This window comes from Lepus europaeus, chromosome 6 (genome assembly GCF_033115175.1).
Source record: "Lepus europaeus isolate LE1 chromosome 6, mLepTim1.pri, whole genome shotgun sequence".
NCBI lineage: Eukaryota > Metazoa > Chordata > Mammalia > Lagomorpha > Leporidae > Lepus > Lepus europaeus.
In genome coordinates this window covers 132,154,150-132,181,219 of record NC_084832.1, presented here as the reverse complement: position 1 = coordinate 132,181,219, position 27,070 = coordinate 132,154,150, and the positions used below count along the sequence as shown (strand labels likewise).

The 27,070-nt window shown below is 62.8% G+C and overlaps 1 protein-coding gene across 1 annotated transcript; it reads left to right on the top strand.

Annotated features, from left to right (window-relative positions):
- The first annotated feature begins 3,013 nt into the window (after positions 1-3,013).
- On the top strand, positions 3,014-24,890 carry COL2A1 (collagen type II alpha 1 chain). The gene is given in 56 exon segments (XM_062195541.1): positions 3,014-3,098; positions 6,451-6,657; positions 7,722-7,738; positions 7,940-7,972; positions 8,070-8,102; positions 8,207-8,260; positions 8,411-8,512; positions 9,355-9,432; positions 9,887-9,931; positions 10,036-10,089; positions 10,297-10,350; positions 10,862-10,915; positions 11,224-11,277; positions 11,363-11,416; positions 11,542-11,586; positions 11,883-11,936; positions 13,418-13,462; positions 13,698-13,751; positions 14,626-14,724; positions 14,905-14,949; positions 15,038-15,136; positions 15,246-15,299; positions 15,609-15,716; positions 15,989-16,042; positions 16,123-16,221; positions 16,325-16,378; positions 16,650-16,748; positions 17,058-17,111; positions 17,330-17,383; positions 17,576-17,602; positions 17,604-17,630; positions 17,771-17,824; positions 17,937-17,981; positions 18,139-18,237; positions 18,369-18,476; positions 18,703-18,756; positions 18,993-19,030; positions 19,246-19,300; positions 19,302-19,334; positions 19,499-19,552; positions 19,774-19,881; positions 20,183-20,236; positions 20,328-20,381; positions 20,791-20,952; positions 21,039-21,146; positions 21,254-21,361; positions 21,451-21,504; positions 21,605-21,712; positions 21,823-21,876; positions 22,001-22,108; positions 22,304-22,357; positions 22,584-22,691; positions 22,868-23,156; positions 23,402-23,589; positions 23,876-24,118; positions 24,435-24,890. Coding segments are annotated over 56 exon segments (4,482 nt in total). The 3' UTR covers positions 24,582-24,890.
- Positions 24,891-27,070: the final 2,180 nt, after the last annotated feature.

Below are 27,070 nucleotides of genomic sequence, written 5' to 3'. Positions count from 1 at the left end.
AAAGAGATCTTTTTTCTTTGCAGTCTACCTCTACCTACAAATACCTTTCCCAATAAGGCTGTGTCTAAATCAGTCTAAATTTAATATTCCCATAAAAGACAGAAATATAGCAAAATGGTTATTTTGTGTGCACAACACAGAATTGGGTCATTTTACTGAGCTGATGTGACTCACTGCTAACTGCTCTACTACTGCTGCATCCGCGGGAGTTGAGGTGTGGGGGCACACATGCCGCAGGAGCCCTCTGACGCTGTGTGTGGAAGGCTTCTCCCATGGAAGAACGAACGTTCACTCCATCGCATCTAACGGGCATTTTCCTTTTTTTTTTTTTTTTAAGATTGATTTGTTTATGTGAAAAAGTTGCAGAGAGGAGAGCTTCCATCCTCTGGTTCATTCCCCGGATGACCATGATGGCCAGGAGCCAGGAACTTCATCCGGGTCTTCACATGAATAGCAGGGGCCCAAGAACTTGGGTCATCTTCCAGTGCTTTTCCCAGTGCATCAGCAGGGGGCTGGATCAGAAACGGAGCAGCTGGGACTCTGACCGGCACCCATATGGGATGCTGGGGTTGTAGGCAGTGGCTTTACCTGCTATGCCACAGTGCCAACTTCAGAGACCTTCCCTCCCTCCCTCCCTCTCTCTTTCTTTCTTTCTTTCTTTCTTTCATTCTTTCTTTCTTAAGGCTTACTTATTTTATTTGAAAGTCAGAGTTATGGGGGGCGTGGTGGAGAGAAAGACTGAGTGAGCGGACAAAGATAGAACTTTCTTCTGCTGGTTCACTTTCTCCTCCTCCTCCTTTCTTCTTTCTTTTGCCAATTTAGGCTCAATTCCAGTTTGAGACACAAGTTTGAGGTTTTAGAATTCTAGTTGTTTGGACTCATGTTGGGTAAAATATTAATGTTGCTATTAAGTTGGCTTTAGAATTTAAATAATTTTTATAGTTTGTTTTGGCTTTGCCAATGTAAATTTCAAATGTGATTTTGTTTTTGTCGTCCTCATCTCTGGAGGGTGGGATTTTGTGTGCACAGAGCCCGGGCTCTGAGGAGCAGATGCAGTGGGTATGCACGGTGGGCAGAGTCAGAGGGAAAAGCAGGCCTGGAGCCGCAGGACACCTCTGCTGCCTGCTGCGATAGATCATTTTGAAATAGACCTCATTTTTCCCATATATCTTAGTGTTTTCTCCAAGACGCTCTCTTTCTTTGTTCAGTTTTTACGACCACCTGCATTTAGGGTCAACTGCATGAGCCCTGGGCTTTTAGTTGCCTGTGTGTTGATTGCTTGCATCATAAAATAAACCCTAAGTCCACCTGATTGGCCGAGTCCTCGTCCCAGGGAGCTCCCAGGGTCTTGGGTGAGGGGAGACCAGTGAACGCAAGGGAGAAATGAGCTTAGAGTGCAGCTGGGGACAGGTGCTGTACGTGCTGGGAAGGTTTCTCAGTGGAGACAGGACATGTGGCCCCGGGGAGCACACAGGACACTGCAGGCCTGGGACCAGCTTTCTGCTGGAGGAGGCTGGGGCTGGGAAAGGCCTTGCCGGGGAGAGTGGGAGAAGGCGGTGGTTGGGAGAGGGGGCTCTCGCACAGCAGGTGCTGTCTGCACACCAGAGGCCAGCAGACTGGTCTCTCTCTGGAAGCCTCACAGCACCAGGCGGTGGGCGCCGTGGGAGCCCAGAGCCCCTCCAGGAAGGTGAGGCCTGTGTGGTGGTGACAGCCGGTTCCCAGAGCCCACACACTGGGCCAAGGAAGCCAAGGAGGGCCAGCTGCTGTGGAGGGGCATCAGGCTGAGTCAGACCCAGTTCTGAGTTTCATTTTGCCTGAAGTTCCTTTGGAAACTGGCTCAGGAGGAAGGTCTGGGGACTTCTCCCAGGTATCAAAGGAGACCCCAGGCACCAAGAGAAAGGCCTGGCGGAGCCCTTGCCGGAGGCACTGCAGTGCACCTAAGGGTATGAGAGGGCCTCACCAGGGAAGATGAGGTGAGGCGGGAGGCCCAGGGCTGGCCAACTGGGAAGTTAAGCTCTCCCCCTCCCAGAACTCGCTCCAGCTGGAGCGACCTCCTGGCTCCTTGGCCAGGGCCGCGGCAGTGACCAACCGTGCCTTCCAAAGATGCAACACCCCGAGAGCAGTGCACTCCCCCTCTGACTCCCGGAGGCCGGCCAGGAAGAGCAGACAGCACGTCTGGGCCTGGGTCTGGACAGCCCCGGGCCCGGCCCCTCCCCCACACCTTGACACAGGTCCTCTGTGTGCCAGCCACTCCGGAGGGGCCCCCTTTAGGCCCTTTGGTAGCCTGGGTGGGAGGGCGAGGGCCTCCAGGTGTGGGTCTCGGCCAGGTGCACCGAGAAGGGCTAGAAGGCAGGCCGTGGCGACTGCCCAGCCTGGCGCGGCCGCCCAGCCTCCAAGACACAGGGCCCAGAGCCCGTCGAGGGCACCCCTGCCACTCGCCCGGCGCCCGGCACGGTGCCCGCCTCCCCCCGCGGCCTCCTTCCCTCCTGCCCGCCAGAGCTTTCCGTCCTCTGCTGGGGCTCGGGGCCTGCCCTCCTCAGTCACCCCCTCCCCTCCTGCTCCGGCAGAACTCAGAGGGGAGGGGCCGGAGCCCCCCTTCTCGCCAGCGGCCGGAGGGGGCAGCGCCGCAGCCGGGGGGCCCGGGGGCCTCCGTGTCCCGCCCGATCAGGCCACTCGGCACCCTAGGGGTGGGGGGCGGGACGCGCGGCTCGCGGGGAGGGGGCCTGGCCGGGCAGGTGCGGGCTCCGGGGGCGGGGTCTCAGGTTACAGCCCGGCGGGGGACCGGGGGCGGCCCGCGGTTTGGGCGAGTGCGCCAGCCTCTCGAGGGGCCGGCGCATATAACGGGCGCCGCAGGGCCGGAGACGCAGAGCGCCGCTGGGCTGCCGGGACTCCCGCTTCCTCCTCCTGCTCCCAGGCCTCCTGCATGAGGGCGCGGTAGAGACCCGGACCCGCGCCGAGCCCCTGCCGCCCCGCTGCGCTCCGCCGGCCCGGCTCTCCAGGCCCGCGGAGAGCCATGATCCGCCTCGGGGCGCCCCAGACCCTGGTGCTGCTGACGCTGCTCGTCGCCGCTGCCCTTCGGTGTCAGGGCCAGGATGTCCGTAAGTCGCCCGCCGGCCCCTACCCTTTCCCTCCGTCCCCCGCCGTCCCGGCCCTGCCTCTCGGGAGCTCGCAGGTCCCGGGCGCGCAGCTCACGGAGTCTCGGGCACAGGAAGTGCGGGCGCTAGTCAAGCTGGGTCTGGAGTGAGGGGTCCCGCGCCCTCCGTGCGGGTCGGCGTCAGAGGCGTTCACAGGTCCCGGGACTGCCCAGGAATCTTGAACTCCAGTGCTGGGTTGGAGAGGTTTGCGCACAGGCGTCACACGCGCCCTTTTCCTTCAGCTTGGATAGTTGGGCGCACTAGCGCACAATGCGCCTCGCCAGCGCTGAGTTCCAACTTAGTCTAAGTGGGAGTGCCCTCATGCCAGAGGGCTGACTTCTAGCCTGCCAGGGGGTCAGAGGCTGGGGGTTCAGAGGGGAGGTGGACAAAGGGGACTGGCGCTCCCACACCGGTGGCCGAAACCCGAGGCCACAAAGGAAGACGTGAGAGAGGCTCCTGGGTCCCGGGTGCCTCTCTACCCCTCACCCCCACCCCCGGCCCCCTGCTGCGGCTGCAGCCCCACTCTTACCCAGCTGTCCTCTGCCTCCCTGCTGGTTAGGGGTCCGGACATTTCCTGGGGAGGCGGCTGTAAGGTTCCAACCTGACCGCGGGCTTTAGAAAGGCTCTGGTAGCGCCCCCTCCCCCCATTTCTCCGGAGGTACTACAATGAGTTACTTTTCAGTTTCAGGGATGCACGGAGCCAGTCTGCAGGGATGGGGTAGGGCTGGGCACAGAGACTCAGAGAAACCGATTCAGACAGAGAGGGTATGGAGTGGCTTGGGCCGAAGGCGGTCCGGGCCGCACCTCTCTGCACCTCCTTTGGTCGGTGTCTGTCTGGGATCACATTCAGCCCAAACGGAGCCTGGAAAGTGTATTAGGTGGAGAGGCTTTTTCCACGTGTTTGGCACGTTTCCGAGGCCAGGATTCCAGCTCCCTCTGCATGTGTTACAGATCTCAGTCCATCGCAGGTGGAACTTTCAAGGGGTGATTGAGGTCCCTTTGTGGAGGAGGCTCCTGTCCTTTCCCCCTCCACCGGCCATTTCCAGAGACAGTTTGGGATGCCGTGGGCTTGCCGGTGCCTTAGGGCAGCTGACTCCGGCGGGGTAGACCAGGTTGCCTTGGAGGGCGCTGAGGGCCTGTGAGGGAATGCAGGGTGTCTGCACATCGCCTGGGTCCAGGCTGATTCTGTTTCGGTCCCAAATTTGCAAGTACACACCCACGAAGCTGTCTCAACTGCACCCTGCCTTGGAGGGAGATAGAAGTAGCTGGGCGCTAAAACAAATCCCCAACCATCCATTAGGGTAGAACCCGAGGTGCTCTCATAGCGATCCCGGCGAGATCGAATTCCACAGGTTCTTGGGCCCCAACCTTCGAGACACTCCTCCTCCCCGGGTGGCGACTCCGTACCCCGGCGGGCTGGTTCACCGCCCGGGTGCCTCCACCGGCCCCAGGCCACAGACCGGAGATGTGGCACGGGCGAGGACGCCGCGCAGGTCCGGGACCCAGAGCCCCGCCCTCTCCCGCCTTCCTGGAGTTTGGCTGCGGCGTCTTTGACCCACATCTCCTCCCGCAGCCCTCGGCTCCGAGCGTGCCGGGCTGGGAGAGGCCTCAATCTCCCTTTGTGAGGCTGCTGGCCCGCGAGGTTGGCAGCGATGGCTTCCAGATGGGGCCGAGACGCTGCCCGTGTTTACTTAACCGGTTCTTCGCAGAGACCTGTGAATCAGGCTCTGTGTGCGCTCGAGAAAAGCCCCATTCATGAGAGGCGAGGCCCGGTGGGCGCCCCGGACCCCGACCTCTCCCACAAAGCCCCCCTGTGCCCCGGCCCCGCGCAGCGCAGCAGCGAAGCCAACAGTTCCCCGAAAGAGGCCGCTTTTTAATTGGCGGCCACAAAGAGTCACTTGTGCCTCGTGGGGGCCCGGGAACCGGATCGGGCGCGGGCTGCGTCTGCGCGGCGTCCGGCGGCATTGGTGACCGCGCGGGGCTCCTGTGTCCACACCCAGCGGATCTGGTTACCGGCTGGCTCCTTTCTGGGACGTTTAATCCATTTTGCGCTCTCCCAGTGTCTGGGCCAACTGGGCAGGAGCCGCAGCCGTCACTCTCACTCGGTGCTGCCCTTAACCCCTGCGCCCGTGCCCAGCGGGGTGTACAGCACCCCTTTCTCCCCGGGGCCGCCTTGGCAGAGGTGGGCTCTTCCTTAGAACGCTCGGGATGCTGCCTCCCAACACTCGACGTGGCCGCCAGCGTCCACACCTATAGTTGTTGCAGCCCCGGGTCCCACAGCTTTGTATTCCGCTGGGATCTCCCGGCCATGCCCGTGCCCACCGGCCAGGTGTGTGTTTTCCTGGTGGAAACAAAGAGGAACATTTGTCTGGGATTTTCACCCTCCTGGAGGAGCAGGGGCAGGTCCCTGCCTTTCCCCGCCTCCCAAATTGTGGCTCCTTCCCATTATTCAGCCCTGGCTGCCACCTCGGCTTTGGGGATTTGACGAGAAAAACAGCTCAGGGCGCTCCCCAGCACGTGGTGCGGGCGCTGCGCAGCGCAGCTCTCCGCACACGTTTCATTCGCTGCGCTGTGGGAGGGACCAGTGTCTCTCCTGCTCGCATTCTTGGAAGAGGCAGGCCTGGGAGGGCGGTCTCAGCCCAGGCCAGGCATTCAGCGCCTCCTGCCCCCAGCCTGGGGAGCCGTCTCTGGACTCCTCTCCAGGGCGAGCTGCTGGAAGTCAGCCCTGCCCCGAAGTGGTCCTAACCCTAATGGGGCTTAAAGGCTGCCCTCCACAGGCCCTACCTGGACTCTGTTTTTTGGAGCTTGAGTGCTTATAGTTCCAAACTTCTGTGGGTGGACTTTTCGACATTCCTTCTGAATTTTAGCCCGCAGTTGTTTAGCAAATCCCATAATTTCAGCAGATAAAAGCCCTGTCTGCAAGAGGCTGGGGTCTCCCAGTTTTCTCCCTCTGCTCTGTGCTCACAGCCTCAGAGATCTGCCCAGTGTCAGCTTGGGCCCCATCCCTGTCTCCACCAGGCTCTGTGGGGTGGGGGGAGAGTAAAACCGCAGCTCCCCACCTTCTGGGGTCCAGACTTACCTTGTGCAGGGGCAGCACAGGGCCAGGCACCTAGTACTTGTTTGTCAAGCACCTTGGAGAATGAAAGATGTTTGGAGAAATAGCTTGTTGGTTCCTCCTGTTGGATGACGGAGCCTACATTCTTCAGCATCTGAATGCTGTAGAGTTGACCATACCTCTTTCTCTTTTTCTCCCTGGCCTCTCCCCCCACCCTGCCCTCCACACACTGCCCCCTCCCCTTGCCCCTGCTTGGTGCAGAGGAGGCTGGCAGCTGTGTGCAGGAGGGGCAGAGGTATAATGATAAGGATGTGTGGAAGCCGGAGCCCTGCCGGATCTGTGTCTGTGACACGGGGACTGTCCTGTGCGACGACATAATATGTGAAGACACCAAGGACTGCCTGAGCCCCGAGATCCCCTTCGGAGAGTGCTGCCCCGTCTGCCCTACCGACCTCGCCACTGCCAGTGGTCGTAATTTATTTATCTCCTGTGCAACATAAATAAATTACTTGCGTCTCCCCCATGGATGCTGGTCACCCTGCAAGGCAGAGGTGCTGGGGATCCATGGGCCCTCGAGGCTGGGACAGGAAGGAAAGGTCACTTCTCACTTAAGCAGCTCGGGCCTGAGACAGCCCCTTCCCGTGCCTCCAAAAACGGGCTTCCAAGACCCACAGAAGCCCCCTCTATGGACTCGCCTGTGCAAATGGCTGGAGCTGGCATGGAGACCAGATGCTCAGTCTGGCCAAGACGTGTGCTAATCCCCCTCTGCTGCCCATGCCCCGTCTCTGTAGAAGACAGCTACTGGAGAGGCAAGGGCGGGCCCTCCTCCCAGGATGGACGTGGGTGGCAGCAGTCTCTTTGCTGTTACTTCCCTCGAGGGCAGCCACCAATGCACAAGCAGTTTTGGGACCATGAGTGATGGAGGGTGGTGATGGGGCTAGGACAGGGATGTGAGAAGTGGCCTTTCCTTGACCCTTCGCTGGCACTGGCTCCTTTCATGCCAGTGAAGCGTCCACGCCTGTGTGGTGTGCCGCTGCTGTTGGGGGGCAGGGGAGCATTAATCTGGGGTGCACTGGCTGTCGTGCTCTTGGTAGCCCTGTGCCCTCTGTTGTGAGTGCTTGCTCTGAGGAGAGCCAGCTCTAACGCCAGACCTCTCAGCTCCTGACCCTGCTGGGGTATGGGGGTGGGACTTGAGAGGGGCTCCTCACCCTGGGAGATGAGGGGCTGGCTCCCCTGCTCTCTGTCTCTCTTGCTGGCTGACAGTCTTGAGCTCTGTGTTTTCCTGTTGCCACTCTAGCTCTTTGTTTGCATGCCACCTGCCTTCTGGATAACAAAGCCTGGGGCACCTCTCAGTAACTGCAGGGCACAGTGACCCTGACCCCTTGGGGGTCAGCAGAATGACTGGACGCTGCCCCCTTCCTTGGTTGTGGCCTCTCCTTTGTTTGACCCCCATCAGAGTGTTTGAATGTCAAGAACTGTTCTTAACCATTGCACGAATCTGACCATCTCTCTCTCTGTCTCTTCCCTCACAGGGAAACCAGGACCAAAGGTAAGGGCTTGTTTTCTCCCCTCCTCGCCTCGCCTCTCCTCTCTCCGTTTTGCTCTTTGCATTTCCTTCTTTAGCAGCTGTGCCTCACAGAGCTGGCCTGCAGTTCTCTTGACAGCTGTGTTGGGGGCTCCTGCTTGCTGGGCTTCGTGCTGGGGGCTAAGTGTGTTCACTGAGCTTCAGCCTGCACGTTTCACATTTCAGGGGCAGAAAGGAGAACCTGGAGACATTAAGGATGTGAGTAGAGGTTGTGCCCACACTGCTGCACCTCCTGCTCCGGTGGGCATCATTTCCTTGACTCTCCCCTCATTTGTCTCCCTGGTGTCTCTTACAGATCGTAGGACCTAAAGGACCCCCTGGGCCTCAGGTGAGAGAGGGAGGAGTCCCTGCCCCATAGGTTGCCCTGCGTCCGAGCTGCTGCCATGCAGGATCCTGGCCCTGCTATCCCCTCACCTCCTTCTCCACCTTTAGGGACCTGCAGGTGAACAAGGACCCAGAGGTGACCGTGGTGACAAAGGCGAAAAGGTGAGTAGAGAGGGACACTGCCTGACCCTGCAGGCCCCCTGGGTCCTCCAACTCCCCCCCCCCCCAACCACCTCTGTAGGAGCAGCCTGGGATAGGTGATCCTTGAAGAAACACTCCATCACATTGATGCTCTTCTCTCTTGCTTCCAAGGGTGCCCCTGGACCTCGTGGCCGAGATGGAGAGCCTGGGACCCCTGGAAATCCAGGCCCCCCTGGGCCCCCTGGACCTCCTGGCCCCCCTGGCCTTGGTGGAGTAAGTGTCCTCACTTCCCCTCCTTCAGGCTGTCCCTTCAGAAGTGTGGTTCCAAGTTGCTACCCACCCTCACGTGGCTGGCTCCCAGGGCTGCTGGCAACGTCTGGCGTTTAGTGGGATCACACACAGGCCAGAAGACGTGATGCCCAGGGCCCCTGTTTCACACACTGGGTATCTCCTAGCGTCTGAGCCATGTGGTGGCTCTTGGGGCTGGGGGTAGGGGAAAGGCTGACTGAGCACTTGTGTTTCTCTGGAGGAAGGGTGACCACTGTCCTTGGAAGATACTCATTCTTGGTCCTTGCCAAGTGCATTCCAAGCAAGCACTGAGTCTTATGAAAGAGCCCCACTGAGGGAAGGTGTGTGGCTGCGGTCGCCTCTGGAATCAAACCAACCAGCTAACGACAGCCTTGCCCGGTTCGTGCCGGCTTGCCGTTTCCAAGACTGCTGAAACTTAAAAGAGCTCACTACATCCCCTGCTGGAATAATTCCAGATGTTGATTGCAGTCTTGAAGAGCAAAGGACGCCTTTAACAGGGGTGTGCTGGTTGTGTCTCTCAACACACGTGAAGTAACCGATGTAGTATTTAGAACATAGAAGGAATTTTATAGAATGGACTGCCGGGAACTGATACGCGTGCAGTCAAGACTTGCTCTTCCAGGGAAGTGGTTTCACCACTGTAATCCGGCATTCCCCAAGCTGCATTTCGGGCATCCCTCGTGATTCTGATCGGTGCTGGGTTAGCCTCCAGCAGTCGGAGCCCTTCTGTCCAGATGTAGTTTCCTTGTCCAAGTGGAGGCGACCCAGGCCTCGCAGCCCCTTGATGTTGGGGGGTTCATTTTCAGAACTTTGCTGCCCAAATGGCTGGAGGATTTGATGAGAAGGCTGGAGGCGCCCAGATGGGAGTGATGCAAGGCCCGATGGTAAGGAAAAACGCCTGTTCTCTGCAGCCCGCGTGACGGTGCGTACCCGCTGCCGTGCAGGTCCTGGCCTGGAGCAGCTGCCCTGTAGTTAGTCCAAGCATCTGGGCTGTGATGGTGGCGGCACCAGCATGGATGACGTGCTGGAGTGGCTGAGAAGACCGGGGTGGGAGCGGCTGCCGGACCAGAGTCTGAAGAGCAGTGTCAACTGCTCGCCCGTGTACACGAGACTTCTGTGGGAACCCTCAGCCCTGCAGCCCCGACTAAACAGAATGCAGGCATTAGTGAAGGAGAAACCAGGGCCGGCTTGTCTGTCCCTGAAGACTGCCTGCTGTGAGGGTGGGAAATGAGAAGGAGTGGCACTGGTGGCCCCTGGTCCTCTCCCTGGGCAAAAGTGGCACCCCAGGGGCTGCTGGAGGGTGTGTCCGGTGAACCTCATGTCTTTCTCCCCATGCAGGGCCCCATGGGACCTCGAGGGCCTCCTGGGCCTGCTGGTGCCCCTGTAAGTACTGGTTCTCCCTCTGGGGGTGGCCCCTGTGCTCACCACACTCTGTGGTGGCTTGGAGGTTTGCGGGGTCAACATAGTGTTTTCTCTTGACTTCTTAGGGACCACAAGGATTTCAAGGCAACCCTGGGGAGCCTGGCGAGCCCGGCGTCTCTGTGAGTTCTGGCAGGGGCCCCATCCCTCTCCCCAGAGCCTTGATGAAAGACCCCTGGGACCATCCAAGGAAGTGCAGATGTCACTTCTTGGCTTTGGCAACTCTGTCATGACTGTGCCGGGAGTTTTGGGTGACTGGCATCCAAAAGCAGGTCCTGAAGCTCTGCCCGTGGAGTCTGCACCTCTGACATCTGCTGCTTTGTCTGCAGGGTCCCATGGGTCCCCGCGGCCCCCCTGGCCCTCCTGGCAAGCCTGGTGACGATGTGAGTAACTGGTCGGGCACGAGAGGGTGTGCATGGTGTGGGGGAGCAGTCCTGTGTCTCTACTTGGCACTCGGCTCACAAGTTCCCTGTGGCTGCATGAGCCCCAGGAAGGGAAACAGAACTGAGAAATGGGAGAGGGAAAAGCCAAGCAGAGAGACACAGAGGAGAAAAAACAAGGAGCCAACTACTGGCGTGACCCTCGTAGTGAGGGAGCAGCAGCCCGAGTCAGGTGTCTGCAGAGGATGCAAAGGAAACCAAGAGGCAGAAGGCTCGAGCCACCTCTGTGAGTCACTACACAGACAGCAGGGCTCTGGGGGCTGGGAGAGGGCCCAGCAGAGGAGAAAGGGAGCTCCCAGGGGAGCGGGACGCCATGCCCGAGTCAGAGGAACAAATCCTGGCTGCAGGAGCTGTGGTGTGCAGGAAGCCAGTGGCAGGCGGCCAGCGGGCTGCTGTCAGGTGCGTGCTCCCTGTATAGTGCCACCCAGAGCCTGAGGCTTCTCTCTGTCCCCAGGGCGAAGCTGGAAAACCTGGAAAATCTGGTGAAAGGGGCCTTCCCGGCCCTCAGGTAAGCCCTGCCCACTGCAGCCCCCAGGGTCTTCTAGGAGGGTCCCCAAGAGCCTTCTGACCTACATAGGTCACGTTCGGGCAAGCCCCCTGTGACGCGCAGCGAGACTAGAACGTTGTGCTGAGGTCGTGTTTGGGGTCAACCCCCACACAGGCCCACGAAGGAGGGTGGGAGGTGACTGTGTCCACTTTGCACAAGTTAAGGAGGCTCAGGGAGGCGAGGCCTGCATCTGACCCAAAGACTGTGAGAGTGCTGGGGTCCCCGCTCCTGTTCCCCTGTGCTCTGACTGCTTTCTCTGTGGGTTGCAGGGCGCCCGTGGCTTCCCGGGAACCCCAGGCCTTCCTGGTGTCAAAGGTCACAGAGTAAGTACCTGGTGAGGTGTGCTGGGGTCTGTAACCCTCCTGTTTGTGTTCCTGGAGCGTGACCGTGCTTTCTCCTGTTCCACAGGGCTACCCAGGGCTGGACGGAGCAAAGGGAGAAGCTGGCGCTCCGGGCGTGAAGGTGAGCGGGCAGGCGGGTGGATGGCAGGTGCCCCTGGAGCTGCCGCTGGGCGTGGCAGAACTTTCCACAGCTTCCTGGGAGTGTGTGGCAGGCGGCCACCCTGACCTCGTGCCCTTCCTTTGCAGGGTGAGAGTGGCTCCCCTGGTGAGAACGGCTCTCCAGGCCCCATGGTGAGTGTGGCCCCAGACTGTGATCAGATACCACCTCCCTGTAGGCAGGGCAGCTGCAAAATGAGGGGCTAGGTGGGCTGTTTGCTGCGCGTGCTCCTGGTCACACACCGTGTGCCGTGATGCTGAGATGTTTCTTCTCAACATTTCAATCTCCTGCAAGGAGCAAGAGGTGGGGGGGACATGGCTCTGCAGGAGCAGCCCCCAGAGCACCAGGCCTGGGGAAGGGGCAGGTTGCACTTCCCACGCTGACTGCCGCGGAGCCAGCTTACGCCTGGGCTGTCCCGATGTTGTTCCAGGGTCCCCGTGGCCTCCCTGGTGAGAGAGGACGGACTGGCCCCGCTGGTGCTGCGGTAAGTAGTTGAAGGGTGCCTAGTTCACTCGCTGTGGCCGTCATAGCCACTGTGAGGCGTGCAGAACCCCTGCACCCAGAGCTCACTCGAGGGTGCTTGCCCTGCGGGTCCCAGCCAGCCCCTCACCCTGTCAGTGCAGCTGGACACTGGGGTTCTTGGGCACCCAGCAGACTTCACAGTCTTGCCTCAGCCCCCGCTGCTGGTGGTGCCTCCCCCATCATCCCATGAGGCAGGTTCTGGTCTTCTCACTGTGGAAGAAGACATTGAAGCACGGAAGGTCACAGAGCCCATGGCCAGGTGCCCTGGTCAATGTTGGGAAGTGGGCGCGAGGGGGTTGGCAGCCAGTGGGGATGCAGCTCTGACCCCCCCGAGAGCCGTTCCACTCATGGATCCTGTTGGCCGCCATATGGTACATTTGCGTGCCGGGCAGCCCCTCAGCTGTGCCTGGAGCCCTTGTTGCCGGGGCTGCTGCAGGGCCCTGCCCCGGGCTCCCTTTGTGTGAGGGTTGGAGGGTGCTGGCAGGTGAGTGGGATGTGGCCGCGGCCAGTGGTGGCTCCAGTCACAGTGGCTGGGCCGGGGGGTGGGTCCTGCTTCGTGGCACTCCTGCTGGTTGGGCTGGCTGTGTGTAGGGTCCAGCACAGGAGGCTGGCGGTGTGGCCTTCCTCTTGCCTGTGCCCTCCAGGCCTCAGCCCTGTGGTCCCCCGGCAGCCTCCCGAGCTGCGCAGGTGCCTCTTCCACGCTCGGGGCCCGAGGCCCCTGCCGGCTCTCCTGTGAGCCCAGAGTCAAGGCTGGGCTGGGGACTGGGGGGGCTTCCCTCTGCCCTGGCCCCTGAAGAAGGAGCCCAGGTCTCCCAGGGTCACGGTTCCTAGCTCTGCCAGTGCCACAGCTCCTGTTGGGATTTGTAATGCTCCTGTGCATGCCAGCCTGGCGTCTCGCTTACAGGAACGACCCAGAGCCAGGGGCAGGTGGAGTGCGCGGCCTCCTCCTTCAGCCTCTGAGGAGAGGCAGGGGTGGGCAGGGGGCTCACCATGGAAAGGCCCAGCTCACCCAGCCCAGGGGCTCCTGGACTGCGAGTCATCCAGGTGCTGAGCACAAAGCTGGGCCCAGTCCTGCTGGGGAGGAAAGGGCCTTGCCTTGGGCTGTGGCTGGGCCTGTGATCCTGGGCCAGGGAGGCAGCCTGCCTCAGCGCAGGTTGTCTGGAGAGGGGCTGCGCTGCTGCGGCCACTGTGTTTCCATCCTGTCCCTTGGGGCCTCCAGGTTAGGGAGACTCGCCGTCTAACAGGACGGTTGTGGGTGATGGAGCGCTCGGCACCCGACCTGAGCTTCGTGTGAGAGAGGAGCAAGGCTGTTGTTCTGGCTACCCGGCGGGCAGACCCCTATGCCTCCCGGCCCCGCGCTCAGCAGGGACACCACGCGGTGCCCACAGGGTGGGTGGGGCGGGCTAGCGCGATGCTCACAGTGCTGCTCCCTTCTCCTCACAGGGTGCTCGGGGCAACGACGGCCAGCCAGGACCCGCCGGGCCTCCGGTGAGTCCCTGTCACACCCAGCAGGGACCATCAGGCAGCTCATTGAGGCTGCAGTGACCGCAGCAGATGCTCACGTCACTGGGGAAGGGGGGAGGGAGGGGGGAGGTGTGGCGCCACAGCCAGGCTGAGCTTCCTCCAGGGGCTGCAGGCCAAGGTGGCTGCAGGGGGAAGGTGGCAGGGGCTGCAGAGACCCCATCCAGGACTGCTGCTCACCTTTCTACCCTCCCCTCTGCAGGGTCCTGTCGGTCCCGCTGGTGGTCCTGGCTTCCCTGGTGCTCCTGGGGCCAAGGTGCGTGTCCCCTCCCCACAACCTTGCCAAGCCCCTCTGTCCAAGGAGTCTCTCCCCACCCCCACTCTGCCCACTGCTGCTGAAAGGTCCAGAGGTGGACGGAAGGAAGGCACAGGAAGACAGCAGAGATGGGGGGTCGGCTGCAGGCTGGGAGGGGTAGCAGGGGCCGGGGCCGGTGCAGTCTCTCGACAGAGGCTGGGCCCAGCCCGTTCCCGCAGACCCCCGGGGATGCCGAGGCCGCAGAGGCCCCGTGCCCGGGAGGGTTCCAGGAGTGAACAAGAGGCCTCGATGTCACTGGCATCAGATGGCTCTGCCCCTCCTGGGGGTTTCCACGGCAACCAGACAGTGTCTGAGGCCCTGTGAGCCGGGTGAAGGGGACCCATTGTGAAGAGGGGCAGCGGAAGGTGAGGGGCCCGACCTCAGGAAAACGTAATCACAGCCGTGAAGCCGAGGCTCTCGGAGGAAACCTGAGCTGGCCCTGCCCTCTCTCCAGGTCAGCAGCCCTCCCTGGGGACCCCGTCTAGAGCTCAGAGCTCAGCAGTTGGAACTTTCAGGAAAAAGGAGAGTCAGAGCCGAGGCGTTTGGGGGAGGGGCTGCTTGGGCGCTGCAGGCGCAGGCAGTGCCCGGTGGAGGGGACTGAGAGTTCACTTCCAGGAGCCTCACTTCCTTACACACAGCAACAGGAGGCTCTGGCCAGGCTGCCCGGCCCTGGAGCTGGGGGCGCTGTGTGGAGCGGAGAAGGCGCTGGGCCCACAGCTCAGTCAGCTGGGGACGAGGGACAGGCCGCATGTCAGCTCGGCTTTCGGGGCTGTGTGGACCCCTCGAGGCCAGTGTCCACTCCTCTCTTCATGCCACCTTCCCCACCTCTCCCCAGGGTGAAGCTGGCCCCACAGGGGCTCGCGGCCCCGAAGGCGCCCAGGGTCCTCGTGGTGAACCTGGCACTCCTGGGTCCCCCGGGCCTGCCGGGGCTTCTGTAAGTACAGCTGCTCGTTGTCCTGGAGGTGGGAGTCTGTGGCCTTCACCCTAGCCCAGCGCCTGCCCTGGTCTCTGGCCGTGGCTCCCTCTGGGCACTCACATGTACAGTAGGGATGGCGCTGGGATGGAGGTAGGAGGCCTGGTGCTCACGTGATGACGGCCCCGTCTCCTCTTTCAGGGCAATCCCGGAACAGACGGAATTCCCGGAGCCAAAGGGTCTGCTGTGAGTGCCGTCCTCGCCCTGCCCTCTCCCCGCCCGCCCCCCATGCCCTCTCCTGACCCCTGACCACCGCCCCTCTGCTCCTGCGCAGGGTGCTCCTGGCATCGCTGGTGCTCCTGGCTTCCCTGGGCCTCGTGGTCCTCCTGGCCCTCAAGGTGCAACTGGGCCCCTGGGCCCCAAAGGCCAGACGGTGAGAGCCCAGAGCCAGCCCCCGTGAGCCCTGTCGGGTCAGCCCCACCACCTGGCTTCTGGCGCGGGGCCCCAGAGTGAGGCCCTGCCTCATTCGTTCTCTCTCTCAGGGTGAACCTGGCATTGCTGGCTTCAAAGGAGAACAAGGTCCCAAGGGAGAACCGGTGAGCATGTGCCCCTGCCTCCCCCACCCACCAGCCTGGGCCCTCTCAGGCTGCACTGGGAGAAGGCCTGACCCAGCTCCTGCTCCTGCTCCTGCTGCCACTCCCACAACCCTGCTGTCCACAGTGGGTGCCTGCAGGCCCCTCATTCCCAGTCCCCAGCGTGGACAGCTCCTGCTCCCACCCTGAGCCCCTCACCCTCAAGCCCCTGCCCTCACACAGCTGCTGGGGCCCCTCTCTCTCCTGCTGTCCAGTGCTTGCCACAGGGCCAGGTGGAAAGTCACCTTGTCTCTCCCATGTGTTTGTCCCCAGGGCCCGGCAGGTCCCCAGGGAGCCCCTGGTCCCGCTGGAGAAGAAGGCAAAAGAGGCGCTCGTGGAGAACCCGGCGGTGCTGGGCCTGCTGGTCCCCCTGGAGAGAGAGTGAGTGGATGAGGATGGAGGGGACACGCCTGGTTGTGCTCTGGATTGTCCCCTTGCTGTGACATGTGACTGCTCTGCACCCACCACCCTGGGGTCCGCTCGTGCTCATCCATGTCCCTGTCATGGCCGACATGGAGCAGTCATCGGAGCCCCTCCCAGAGAGATGCGCCAGGCCCACCAGGTCGCCTATCAGTCTTGCAGGCCTGGCTGCTGCTTTGTGGCTGCTTTGTCTGGGCCGCTCTCACCACCACCTCCTCCCCCACTTTTTCTAGGGTGCTCCTGGCAACCGAGGTTTCCCAGGTCAGGATGGTCTGGCAGGGCCCAAGGTGAGTGGGGAAGAGGGACTGAGCTCCACACAGCATCCCTGATACGCGGCGTGCCCTGACTCCCTCCTCCTCTTGGGTAGGGAGCCCCTGGAGAACGAGGGCCCAGTGGCCTTGCTGGCCCCAAAGGAGCCAATGGTGACCCCGGACGCCCTGGAGAACCTGGCCTTCCTGGAGCCCGGGTAAGACCCCCCCACACACCCCAACAGCCCCTGGCACCCTTCCTATGGGTCCTTCCCACCTCAGGGCTCTCCTGACACCACCTCTCTCCTACTCTGAACAAAGGGTCTCACTGGCCGCCCTGGAGACGCTGGTCCCCAAGGCAAAGTCGGTCCTTCGGTAAGTCCTGGGGCAGGTAGGTGGGTAGGAGAGCTGGGGGGTGCTGGGCCTCGTGAGCTCTGAGGTATCATCTGGGTATCTCCTGGTGGATGTTCTGGGCACCTGGATGCCCAACAACACCTGTCATGGAGTGGCTTGTGCATGGTCAGCCCTGGGTGCTAGATGCTATGGCCCCTGCCTACTCCCGAGTCTGCCCACAGTGGGCACTGAAAGGACACGTTTGGGCAGGTGTGATCAGTGTCTGTGTCCTGAGTGGGATCCTCTCTTTCAGGGAGCTCCTGGTGAAGATGGTCGCCCCGGACCCCCCGGTCCTCAAGGGGCGCGTGGGCAGCCTGGCGTCATGGGCTTCCCTGGCCCCAAAGGTGCCAATGTAAGTAGTAGCGTGTTCATTTCTCCCTGCCATGTGGTGCTGACTGTAGCTGTGCCCCTCGGGGAGGGGGCTGCAGACCTGAGAGACCCGGCAGAGGGGTTTCCCTGGGTACCCTGGCCTCACTGTCCTGCAGGCCCGGAGAGATCTGGTGGCACCTGGGACCCTAAGGTGCTGCAGCCATGATGTCTGTGGGCAGTGCCCAGCGGCTGCCGCCAGTGTACGCCAGAGCAGAGCTGGCACCAGCCCCTCTGTCCTGCTTGGGACGGCCCTCAGCTGCTCCTCACCACAAGCTCATGTCTTCTTCTGCAGGGTGAACCTGGCAAAGCTGGTGAGAAGGGACTTCCTGGCGCTCCTGGCCTAAGAGTGAGTGTCCCTCCCCTGACCCTGCTTGTTGATGGCTATGCCCTAGGCATGTCCTGCCATAGCCCACGTCGGGAGCCCTGCAGGGTCCACCTAGGGCATGGGGCAGGCTCCTCTGCAGAGAGAGACGGGAGGGTGGACACGGAGCTCAGCTGGAGTCACAGAGATTGCAGAGCTGAAAAGATGCTTGTCACGATGCCACCTTTTTCTCTTCCCTCTAGGGTCTTCCTGGCAAAGATGGTGAGACAGGAGCTGCAGGACCTCCCGGCCCTGCTGTAAGTAGCCGCCTGTGGGCAGGGGCTCGGGGCCACCCAGTAACAGATCTGGCAGCTGTGGACTGGGCTGGGCTAGGTGGACCCCCCTTGGGGGCTGGGGGCACCTGTGAGCTCTCCTGCCACCTGTTGCCTCCCCCAGGCCTGTCTTGGTGCTCAGAGCATGGCTCACTTGCCTTGTTCTCTCCTCTGCAGGGACCTGCTGGTGAGCGTGGCGAGCAGGGGTGCTCCTGGGCCTTCTGGGTTCCAGGTAGGTGGCCTAGCCAGGCTGTCTGTCCAGTCCCTGCCCTCACGGGGCCTCTGGGGCCCACACCTCCCTGCATCCCCTGGCTCTCAGGGCTAGCGCAAGAAGGTTGTTCCGCTTTTGACTCTCATCACTCTGCCTTCCAGGGACTCCCTGGCCCCCCCGGCCCCCCAGGTGAAGGTGGAAAACCAGGTGACCAGGTGAGTGGAGGCTCTTTGCAGCTGGAGGCTGGAGGGGCCCCCAGGAGGGGATGTTCACCATCTGAGGCTGGAAGCCTTTGTCCTCTCACACCTGTGTCCTCCTTTTCTCCAGGGTGTTCCCGGTGAAGCTGGTGCCCCCGGCCTTGTGGGTCCCAGGGTGTGAGTGTTCCTCAGGCCTGTGCTGTCCCCGTGCAGTTCTGCCAGCACCATCCCAGCACCGCGGCCTGTCCACCTGCCTCCCTGCTCCTACCCCCGCCCCCAGCACACACACCCTGCCACTGCTCTTGTCTGATCATCCTTGGCCCTGGCTGCAGGGTGAACGCGGATTCCCAGGTGAACGTGGCTCCCCAGGTGCCCAGGGCCTCCAGGGCGCCCGTGGCCTGCCTGGCACCCCTGGCACTGATGGCCCCAAAGTAAGTGAGGCTGAGGCCTGCAGAGGCCTCCCTGGGGGTAGGGAGGGAGTGGGAGATGGAGCAGGGGGGAGGGTGTGGGACCCTGGAGAGGCACTGCCCACCACAGACCCCCTTCTTGCCTCCCACCCCAGGGTGCATCTGGTCCTGCTGGCCCTCCTGGGGCTCAGGGCCCCCCAGGTCTGCAGGGGATGCCTGGAGAGAGGGGAGCAGCGGGCATCGCAGGGCCCAAGGGAGACAGGGTGAGTGCCAGTTCTTGTGCTTCTTGCCACCGTGTTCCTGTCCCTGCCCCTGGAGACCTCAAAGCCTCCCAGTGGCACCCTCCCCCTGCCGCCCATCACCTCACCCCTGAGGCTTCAGCCAAGCCCTCGGGCGGCATCTGAGCACTAGGGCCCCCTCCAGGGTGGCCTGAGCTGGCACAGAGGTACCTGGAGTGGCCCCTGAGGCTGCCGGCTTCTTCTCTCGCAGGGCGATGTTGGTGAGAAAGGCCCCGAGGGAGCCCCCGGAAAGGACGGTGGACGAGTGAGTGACTTTGGCCACAGGACCCCTGGGTACTGGAGTGGATGGACCCTGCACGAGAGCAGGGAGGACGGCTGGAGAGCGGGTGGGGGTGTGGAGGGTCCCTGGGCTGTGTCGCTGGATGGGACTTCCTGTGACAGGCCAGAGGGCTGAGTGGGTGCCCTGGGTCCACTGGGCAGGGCCCATTCTCTGCTGAGGCCTGGCCCCTGCTTCCCTCACGCCGCTGTCCCCCCTCTCAGGGTCTGACTGGTCCCATCGGCCCTCCCTGGCCCGGCCGGTGCCCAATGGTGAGAAGGGTGAGTGGACGTCATCTCATCTCCTGCCATGCAGTGGCGTTTTCCTCCCATTCAGCTGTTGGCCTTCTGCCTACCTGGGGCTCAGGGAGTGAGGGCTGGGGTCTGCTCAGGACTGAGACGTGGCTGTGGGTTGTGCAGTGGGCATGTGTTCAGCACAGCGTGGGGAGAGTGGCCCCTGCATGCGCCTGGGTCTCAGAGGCCCCGGTCTCACTCTGACTCCCCATGCACAGGGAGAAGTTGGGCCTCCTGGTCCCTGCAGGAAGTGCTGGTGCTCGTGGGGCGCCGGTGAGTATCTCAGAGGCGGCTGGTGGGAGCAGACTGGAAGGGGGAGACGTCCCAGCAACCGCGGTGCAGGCGGGAGGAGACTTGGGCCCACAGAGCTCCTGACCAGGAGGGGCTTTGGTCAGGACTAGCAGGGGCCTGAGCTCACCCGGGCCCTCTTCTCACAGGGTGAACGTGGAGAGACTGGTCCTCCCGGACCTGCTGGATTCGCTGGACCACCTGTGAGTGTCCCTCCCTCCCCGCTCCTGTTGTAGCTCCAGGCCCTGGGCTCTGCCCCTCCCCTGGCACCCCATGCTGGTTTGACAACCCTGTCTCAGATACCTGTGCAGGCCCATGCACACACGTGTGCACACACACACATGCTCACACATGCGCCATCTCCCATGCTTTGGGAAGACCTGGAGTCCTCTGCTCTCTGCCTCACTGTGCCCGTGGGTTCCAGGGTGCTGACGGCCAGCCTGGTGCCAAGGGAGAGCAAGGAGAAGCCGGCCAGAAAGGCGATGCGGGCGCCCCTGGCCCTCAGGGCCCCTCCGGAGCACCGGGGCCTCAGGTGGGTGCTCCTCCCACCCCAGCACTGCTCCACAAGGCAGGGGCTCCCAGGTGGGAGGGGGAGGCCCAGCAGCTGGACCAGCAGAGTGGTGAGGAGGCTGGGGGACACCCCATGCCGTGTCACAGAAGGGCTTCGTTGTCCTGGGTGGGGGCCCAGTGAGCAGGGGGCCACGGCAAGACAGGCTCCCCCTGGACGGGAGCTGCACAGGCACGAGGCAGCCTCCCAAACCGTTTCCTTCAGAAATGTCTCTGAACACCTGGCCTCCCGGGCCACTGCCCTCACTGCCGCCTTTCCCTCCCAGGGTCCTACTGGAGTGACCGGTCCTAAAGGAGCCCGCGGTGCCCAAGGCCCCCCGGTGAGTGAGGCCCAGAGGCTGGCCCCCTTCCCCTGCTGCCCCTGCAAGTCCCTCCCCAGGGGCATTCAGGGGCCCCTCTCTCCACACACAGGGAGCCACCGGATTCCCTGGAGCTGCTGGCCGCGTCGGACCCCCTGGCTCCAACGTAAGTGATGCCCTCGGCTGGGTCCCTCCTTATTCCCTGCCCACTGCCACCCCTGGGAGGAGAAGCTGACTGACCACAGACAGCAACCCAGAGACGGCTGGGCCTGAGCTTCAGGCCTGGGGCTCAGCGGGCAGCAGGGGCTCTGTGATCACCTTCACCCAGGCATAGCCTTCTCAGCTGGCCCAGGAGCCTGCACAAGGGCCCTTGTGGCCACCTCCACATGCAGAGCAGGGCTGGGGCAGGGGTGTAGGAACGCGTGCAGGGAAAAAGGCATGCATGCAGGGGCTGGGGAGGCCAGGGCCAGCCACCCCCGCAGTCACAGAGGCACAGTCCTGCACTGGGGTGGGAAGCTGCTATCCCCAGGAACACCGATCTGCTGAGTTCTCACTTCCTGCACTTGCTCCTCCAGGGCAACCCTGGGCCCCCCGGCCCCCCTGGTCCTTCTGGAAAAGACGGTCCCAAAGGAGCGCGAGGAGACAGCGGCCCTGCTGGCCGAGCTGGAGACCCCGGCCTCCAAGGTCCTGCCGGACCCCCTGGCGAGAAGGGAGAGCCTGGAGACAGCGGTCCCTCCGTAAGTCCCTCACCAGGTGCCGGAGAGCAGGGGGCTGTGGGATGCCGGACAGCGGCACTCAGCTCTTGTCTCGCTTCTTCTTATAGGGTGCCGACGGCCCCCCAGGTCCCCAAGGTCTGGCTGGTCAGCGGGGCATCGTGGGTCTGCCTGGGCAGCGTGGTGAGAGAGGATTCCCTGGCCTGCCTGGCCCGTCGGTAAGTGAGGGTTCCCAGTCCCAGCCTAGCAGGAAGCCTACACTGCAGGGAGTGTCTCTGTCCCCAGTGGTGCTCACCAGTGCCCTCCTTCTCCTGTGTCTCCTCAGGGTGAGCCCGGCAAGCAAGGAGCACCAGGTGCATCTGGAGACCGAGGTCCTCCTGGCCCTGTGGGTCCTCCCGGCTTGACAGGCCCTGCAGGTGAACCTGGACGAGAGGTGAGTCCTGGGACCTGCCCTGGAGTGGCCCTGACCCGGCGAGGGTGGCATGGTGGTGAGCACTAAGGGCCTCTCGTCCCCCCACCCAGGGAAGCCCCGGTGCCGACGGACCCCCTGGCAGAGACGGTGCAGCTGGAGTCAAGGTGAGCTCTGGGGTCACGGTCTCCTCTGAGGCCAGCAGGACTTTTGATTCTGCCTCTTCTGGAACATCCATCTTGGAGTCTGAGACCTGTCTTCCCACAGGGTGACCGTGGTGAGACCGGTGCTGTGGGTGCTCCCGGAGCCCCTGGACCTCCTGGCTCTCCTGGCCCCGCAGGCCCGACTGGCAAGCAGGGAGACCGAGGGGAAGCTGTGAGTACTCTTAGCTCAGCAGTGCGGCAAGCAGCCTGGAGGCAGTCCCTGGGCCAGGCGCTCTGCCCTGGTCCTCTCTGACCCTGCTGTCTTTCTCTGCCTCCTCACAGGGTGCACAAGGCCCCATGGGCCCCTCAGGACCGGCTGGAGCCCGGGGAATCCCAGTGAGTGTCCAGTGTCCTGGAATGATTCCAACAGGGACAAGCCTGGGGGGCAGCAGGGCCTGTGGGACTGACTGGCACCTGTCCTGTGTCGCCCTGACCCAGTCCGTGTCTGTCTCGTTCCCAGGGCCCACAAGGCCCCCGTGGTGACAAAGGAGAATCTGGAGAGCCCGGCGAGAGGGGACTGAAGGGACACCGTGGCTTCACAGGCCTGCAGGGCCTGCCCGGCCCACCCGTGAGTGTCGCCACCTGCACACGGCCCCCAGGGCCTTGCTGCTCAGAGCCTACTCGAGGCCCCTGCTGCGGGGGCAGCTGGGCATCGTCCTGACACATTTCTGGGTCTTCCAGGGGCCGGAGGTGGGAGTGGGGTGGACAGGCCCGCCTCCGCCTCCCTGCTGACCTCCGTGCTCTGCCATGCCCCTCTGCACAGGGCCCTTCTGGAGACCAAGGTGCTGCTGGTCCTGCTGGTCCGTCTGGCCCCAGGGTGAGACCCTTCCCGAGGGGCTGGTGTTCCCACTGCTCTGGGGTCGGAAGCCCTGGGGACTGACCGTGGCTGGAAAATCACGCGGAGCCCCACCGGCCAGGGGAGATCAGGAGGGAGGGCAGCACGGAGCTCTCCTGCCGGCTCCGGGCCTTGCTGCCTGGGGAATCTCACAGTGCAGCCATGGGGCTGGGGCAGCCGCTCTCTCACTGCCTGCCCTCCCCTGCAGGGTCCCCCTGGCCCTGTCGGTCCCTCTGGCAAAGATGGCGCCAATGGAATCCCAGGACCCATCGGGCCCCCCGGTCCCCGCGGACGTTCAGGCGAAACTGGCCCTGCTGTGAGTATTCCGACCCCTCGCCTGTGTCTGGGGTGTCCTGTGGGGCTCAGGGCTGCTTCTGGAGCAGCTGCCTTTGTCCCGGGGGCCCTCCGTGGTGCAGGGAAACAGGAGGGGCCCCGGAGGGAGCCCATTTGCTCAGTCCTGGGCGCCTGCTGACCGGCTTGCTTCTGCTTTAGGGTCCTCCTGGAAATCCCGGACCCCCTGGCCCTCCAGGACCCCCCGGCCCTGGCATCGACATGTCCGCCTTTGCTGGCCTAGGCCAGAGAGAGAAGGGCCCCGACCCCATGCAGTACATGCGGGCCGACGAGGCGGCTGGCGCCCTGCGGCAGCACGACGCGGACGTGGACGCCACGCTCAAGTCCCTCAACAACCAGATCGAGAGCATCCGCAGCCCTGAGGGCTCACGCAAGAACCCCGCTCGCACCTGCCGGGACCTGCAGCTCTGCCACCCCGAGTGGAAGAGCGGTGAGCCTGAGGCCCGGCTGGGACACGGGGTTGTCCTGCTCCCTCCCACAGCCAGGAGGGGACAGCCTCAGTGCAGGGCAGAGCCAGGCCCTGGCTGCTTCGCGGCTGAAGTGACCCCAGGGTGGATCCCTGCCCTCCTGTGCCCCTCCGTGTCCTGTTCCCTGCCCTCGTTCCCCTGGCCCTCTCGGGCAGGCATTGCTGCTGTGCCTGGCTGAGCCCTGTTGGGTGCTGCCTCTCCCCTGCAGGTGACTACTGGATAGACCCCAACCAAGGCTGCACCTTGGATGCCATGAAGGTTTTCTGCAACATGGAGACTGGTGAGACCTGCGTCTACCCCAACCCGGCCGCCGTGCCCAAGAAGAACTGGTGGAGCAGCAAGAGCCAGAAGCAGCAGCACGTGTGGTTTGGGGAGACCATCAACGGCGGCTTCCACGTGAGTGTGGGGCTCGGCTGGCTCCTCAAGCCCTTCTCTCCTGCGAGGCTCTGGTGCTGGCCCCACCTTTCCCTCCACTTTTCTCCTGGGCTTGAGAGGAAGGGAGGAGCAGGAGGAGTTTATTTCCACAAAACCTGACTTTCAAGAGCCCTCTGAGCTTGCCCCACTCCCTGGAAGCAGAGCCCAGCCCCCCGCCGCACCCCACCGGCAGAGCGGGCAGTGGCCGTGGCCCCTGGGCTTGGTGACTGTGGCCGCCAGGCCTCATTCCCCTGCTCTCGCCCTGCAGTTCAGCTATGGAGACAGCAGCCTGCCTCCCAACACTGCCAATGTCCAGATGACCTTCCTGCGCCTGCTGTCCACTGAGGGCTCCCAGAACATCACCTACCACTGCAAGAACAGCGTGGCCTACCTGGATGAAGCCACCGGCAACCTCAAGAAGGCCCTGCTCCTGCAGGGCTCCAACGACGTGGAGATCCGGGCCGAGGGCAACAGCAGGTTCACCTACACCGTGCTGCAGGATGGCTGCACGGTGAGTGGGGCTGCGCGGCAGGCGACGGTCCCCGAGCACTAGGCTGATCTGATGCAGGCTGCAGAAATGCGACTGTCTACACCCCTGGCCCCAGGGGAGTCAGACCCTGCCCGGCGTGTGGTCTTGCCCGAGGCAGAGCCAGGATGGGCTCCTTGCCGAGGGGGCAGGGCCCAGCTGCCAAGCACAGGAGCTGGAAGTCGGGGGGGAGGGTTGTTGGCAGGCCAGGCAGGAGGTGGTACCTGAGTGGCTTGGGCCCGGGGGCGGGGGCTGCTGGTGCCAGAGACCCCTCCTGAGCGGCCTGTTCTCTTCTCCCCAGAAACACACCGGTAAGTGGGGCAAGACTGTCATCGAGTACCGGTCCCAGAAGACCTCGCGCCTGCCCATCACCGACATCGCGCCCATGGACATCGGAGGGCCTGAGCAGGAATTCGGGGTGGACATAGGGCCCGTCTGCTTCTTGTAAAAGCCAAGCTCTGAACAGCCAAAGGACCCGAGTGCTCCCACCACAGCCACCCTCGGACTCTGCACTGATGGCGACGGCCCCCACGCCCACTCGCCCCCCGCTCTCCAAGAGACCTGAACTGGGCAGACTGCAAAACAAAAGCTGGGTGTTCTATTTATTTATTGTCTTCCTGCCAGACCTCCGGGTCCAGGCAGAGGCAGGAAACTAACTGGTGTGAGTCCAACGCCCCGCCCAGAAGCAAGGCCCGTGCGGGGCTGGGCGCAGGAACCGTGCGTCCTGCACGATGGTGCTACTCCGTGTCAAACACCTCTGTATTTTTTAAAACTTCAATTGATATTAAAATCAAAAAAATTATTGGAAAGTACCCTCGCCGTGTGCTTGGTTCTTTCTCTTGTCCTCCGTTCTGGCTGCACCCAGGGGTGTCCTCAGGCTCTCTCCCATGGCCCGTTCTGCCCAGAGCTGAGCCGCATGGCCTGGCTTAGGGACCTCACACGCACGGCCGGTGGGGAGCCCCAGAGGACGGCCGCCTACAGACCACACACAACTGTGCGGGGTGGGGAGGCAGAGGCACTCCTGTGCCTGTGATGGGCTCCCATTCTGCCCTTCCTGGGTCCTGCCTTGCCCCGTTGGTTCCCAAGGCCCGGGGCCAACAGAGTGAGCCGTGTCCTCTCTGCGGGAGGTGAGGCCGAGGGGTGACAGCGCAAGACCAACAGCCTTGTGTGCTGACACTGAGTGTCTGATGTCTGTCTGGGTCCTGCAACAGACACGAGACAATAGGACAAGTGAAAACTCGCAGCTCTGAAACAAGCTGGCCCCCAGCTCCCAGAGAGCCAGAGGGCGGAGGAGGGGCGGGGAGCAGGTGAGGCCAGTGCTCATAAAGACCTTCCTGAGGCACAGCTGGGGCGGACGCTCGAGGGCACTCGGGCCCAAGCCCAGTGGCTCCCCTCTTCCCTGCAAACAACCAGAGGCCCTCCCCTGCCTGCCTGGGGTCAGAGGTCACGCACCTGCGCACTGCCATGGACTGCCCCCTTGGCTGTACGCCTGGCCCGGTAGGCAAGAGAGGGTGACCGGGATCATTCCTAATTCTGGGGACAGGCAGGCACTCCCGGCGCCAGCTGGCCGGAGCAGACAGAGCCTGCCGCGAGAGGACGTGGGCACGTTCACACTCCTCTCTGGGCTGCCGCCTCTCCAACAGCATCTGACGTCCACACGTCTGCATCTGAGCTTCAGCCACGGCTCAGTCTCAAGCCTCCCGGGTCGCTTTCCCTTCAGAACAAGAGCAGGACACAGGGCCCTAACGGCATGCTGAGGTAATGACTCGCGGAGCAAACACCTGGGGCCAGGCTGACTGCCACAGAGCTTCCCACAGGCAGGCCAGTGTGGGCCGGAATCCCTGGACAGCTGGCCCTGCTCTGGGGCTGCTGGGGCCGCGGCGAAGCTGGTGGAGCCAGATGGGGCCCCCCAGGCTGAGCAGAAAAGGTGGCCAATGCGTCTCCAACTTCCAGCTATGGCTGTGGACAAAACGTTTCACATACCGGAACTCTGGGCATACAGCTGGTGCCCAATAGATGCTTTTCTGCAGTGAGTCAATGTGGCCACCTGGTGGGTGTGGTTTCAGATCCACAGCAGAATAGGTGCCATTGGGGTGCTCACGTCTCACATCAGGGTCCTGGTTCAAGTCCAGGCCACTGTGTGTCCGGTTCCAGCCTCCTGCCGGTGTGCACCCTGCGTGCTTGGGTCCCTACCACCCATGTGGGAGAACTGAATGCACTTTCGGGCTCCTGGCTTTGGCCTGGCCCCAGCTGTTGTGGGCACTGCGGGGGTGAACCAGCACACAGATCTGTTTCTACCTTTCAAATAAAAAACGCACTGATCACACAGTGGTGGTGCCGAGGTCCCCTGGGCAACCACCTCTCTCTGCACTTGTTTGAGAGCTGACAGACACAGATGTCAACCGTGGACGTGTCCCCAGGTGTCAGGACGCATCCTCAGGCCAGGCTCCCACTGTCTGAAACGTGCTCCTGGTCTCACCTGAGTGCCAAAGCTGGATTCTAGACCAACACCAAGAAGAAGGAAACACCGGCGAGGCACAGCCTGTCCTCGACCCCAGGGGAAGGCACCAGATGCTGTCGGGAAGAAGGGGAGAGCATGGAGCCAGCAACGCAGACGCCCCGCCGGGCCCCTGAAGACTGCAGCCCTGCTTCTGTGCTACTCAGTGTGCTCAGCGTCAGCCTTGGTCCGAGGACGGAGAGCGCAAAACTCATCACCAAGCACTGAGAGCCAGGCGGCTCTGCGGCCCGACTGTGCCGCCCGCTTCCTGAGGCCCCAGCGCAGGGGCTCCGGACCCGCGCCCCAGGCTTCACCGTTAGGGCTCGTGCCCTCGAGCTGGTGGCCAAGGTGGCCGGGAACAGCTGCTTACGTGGCACCCTGAGGCTCCACTCGGCGACAGCAGCTGCAGGGCCGGGGACACCTTGGGGCTCGTACTGGCC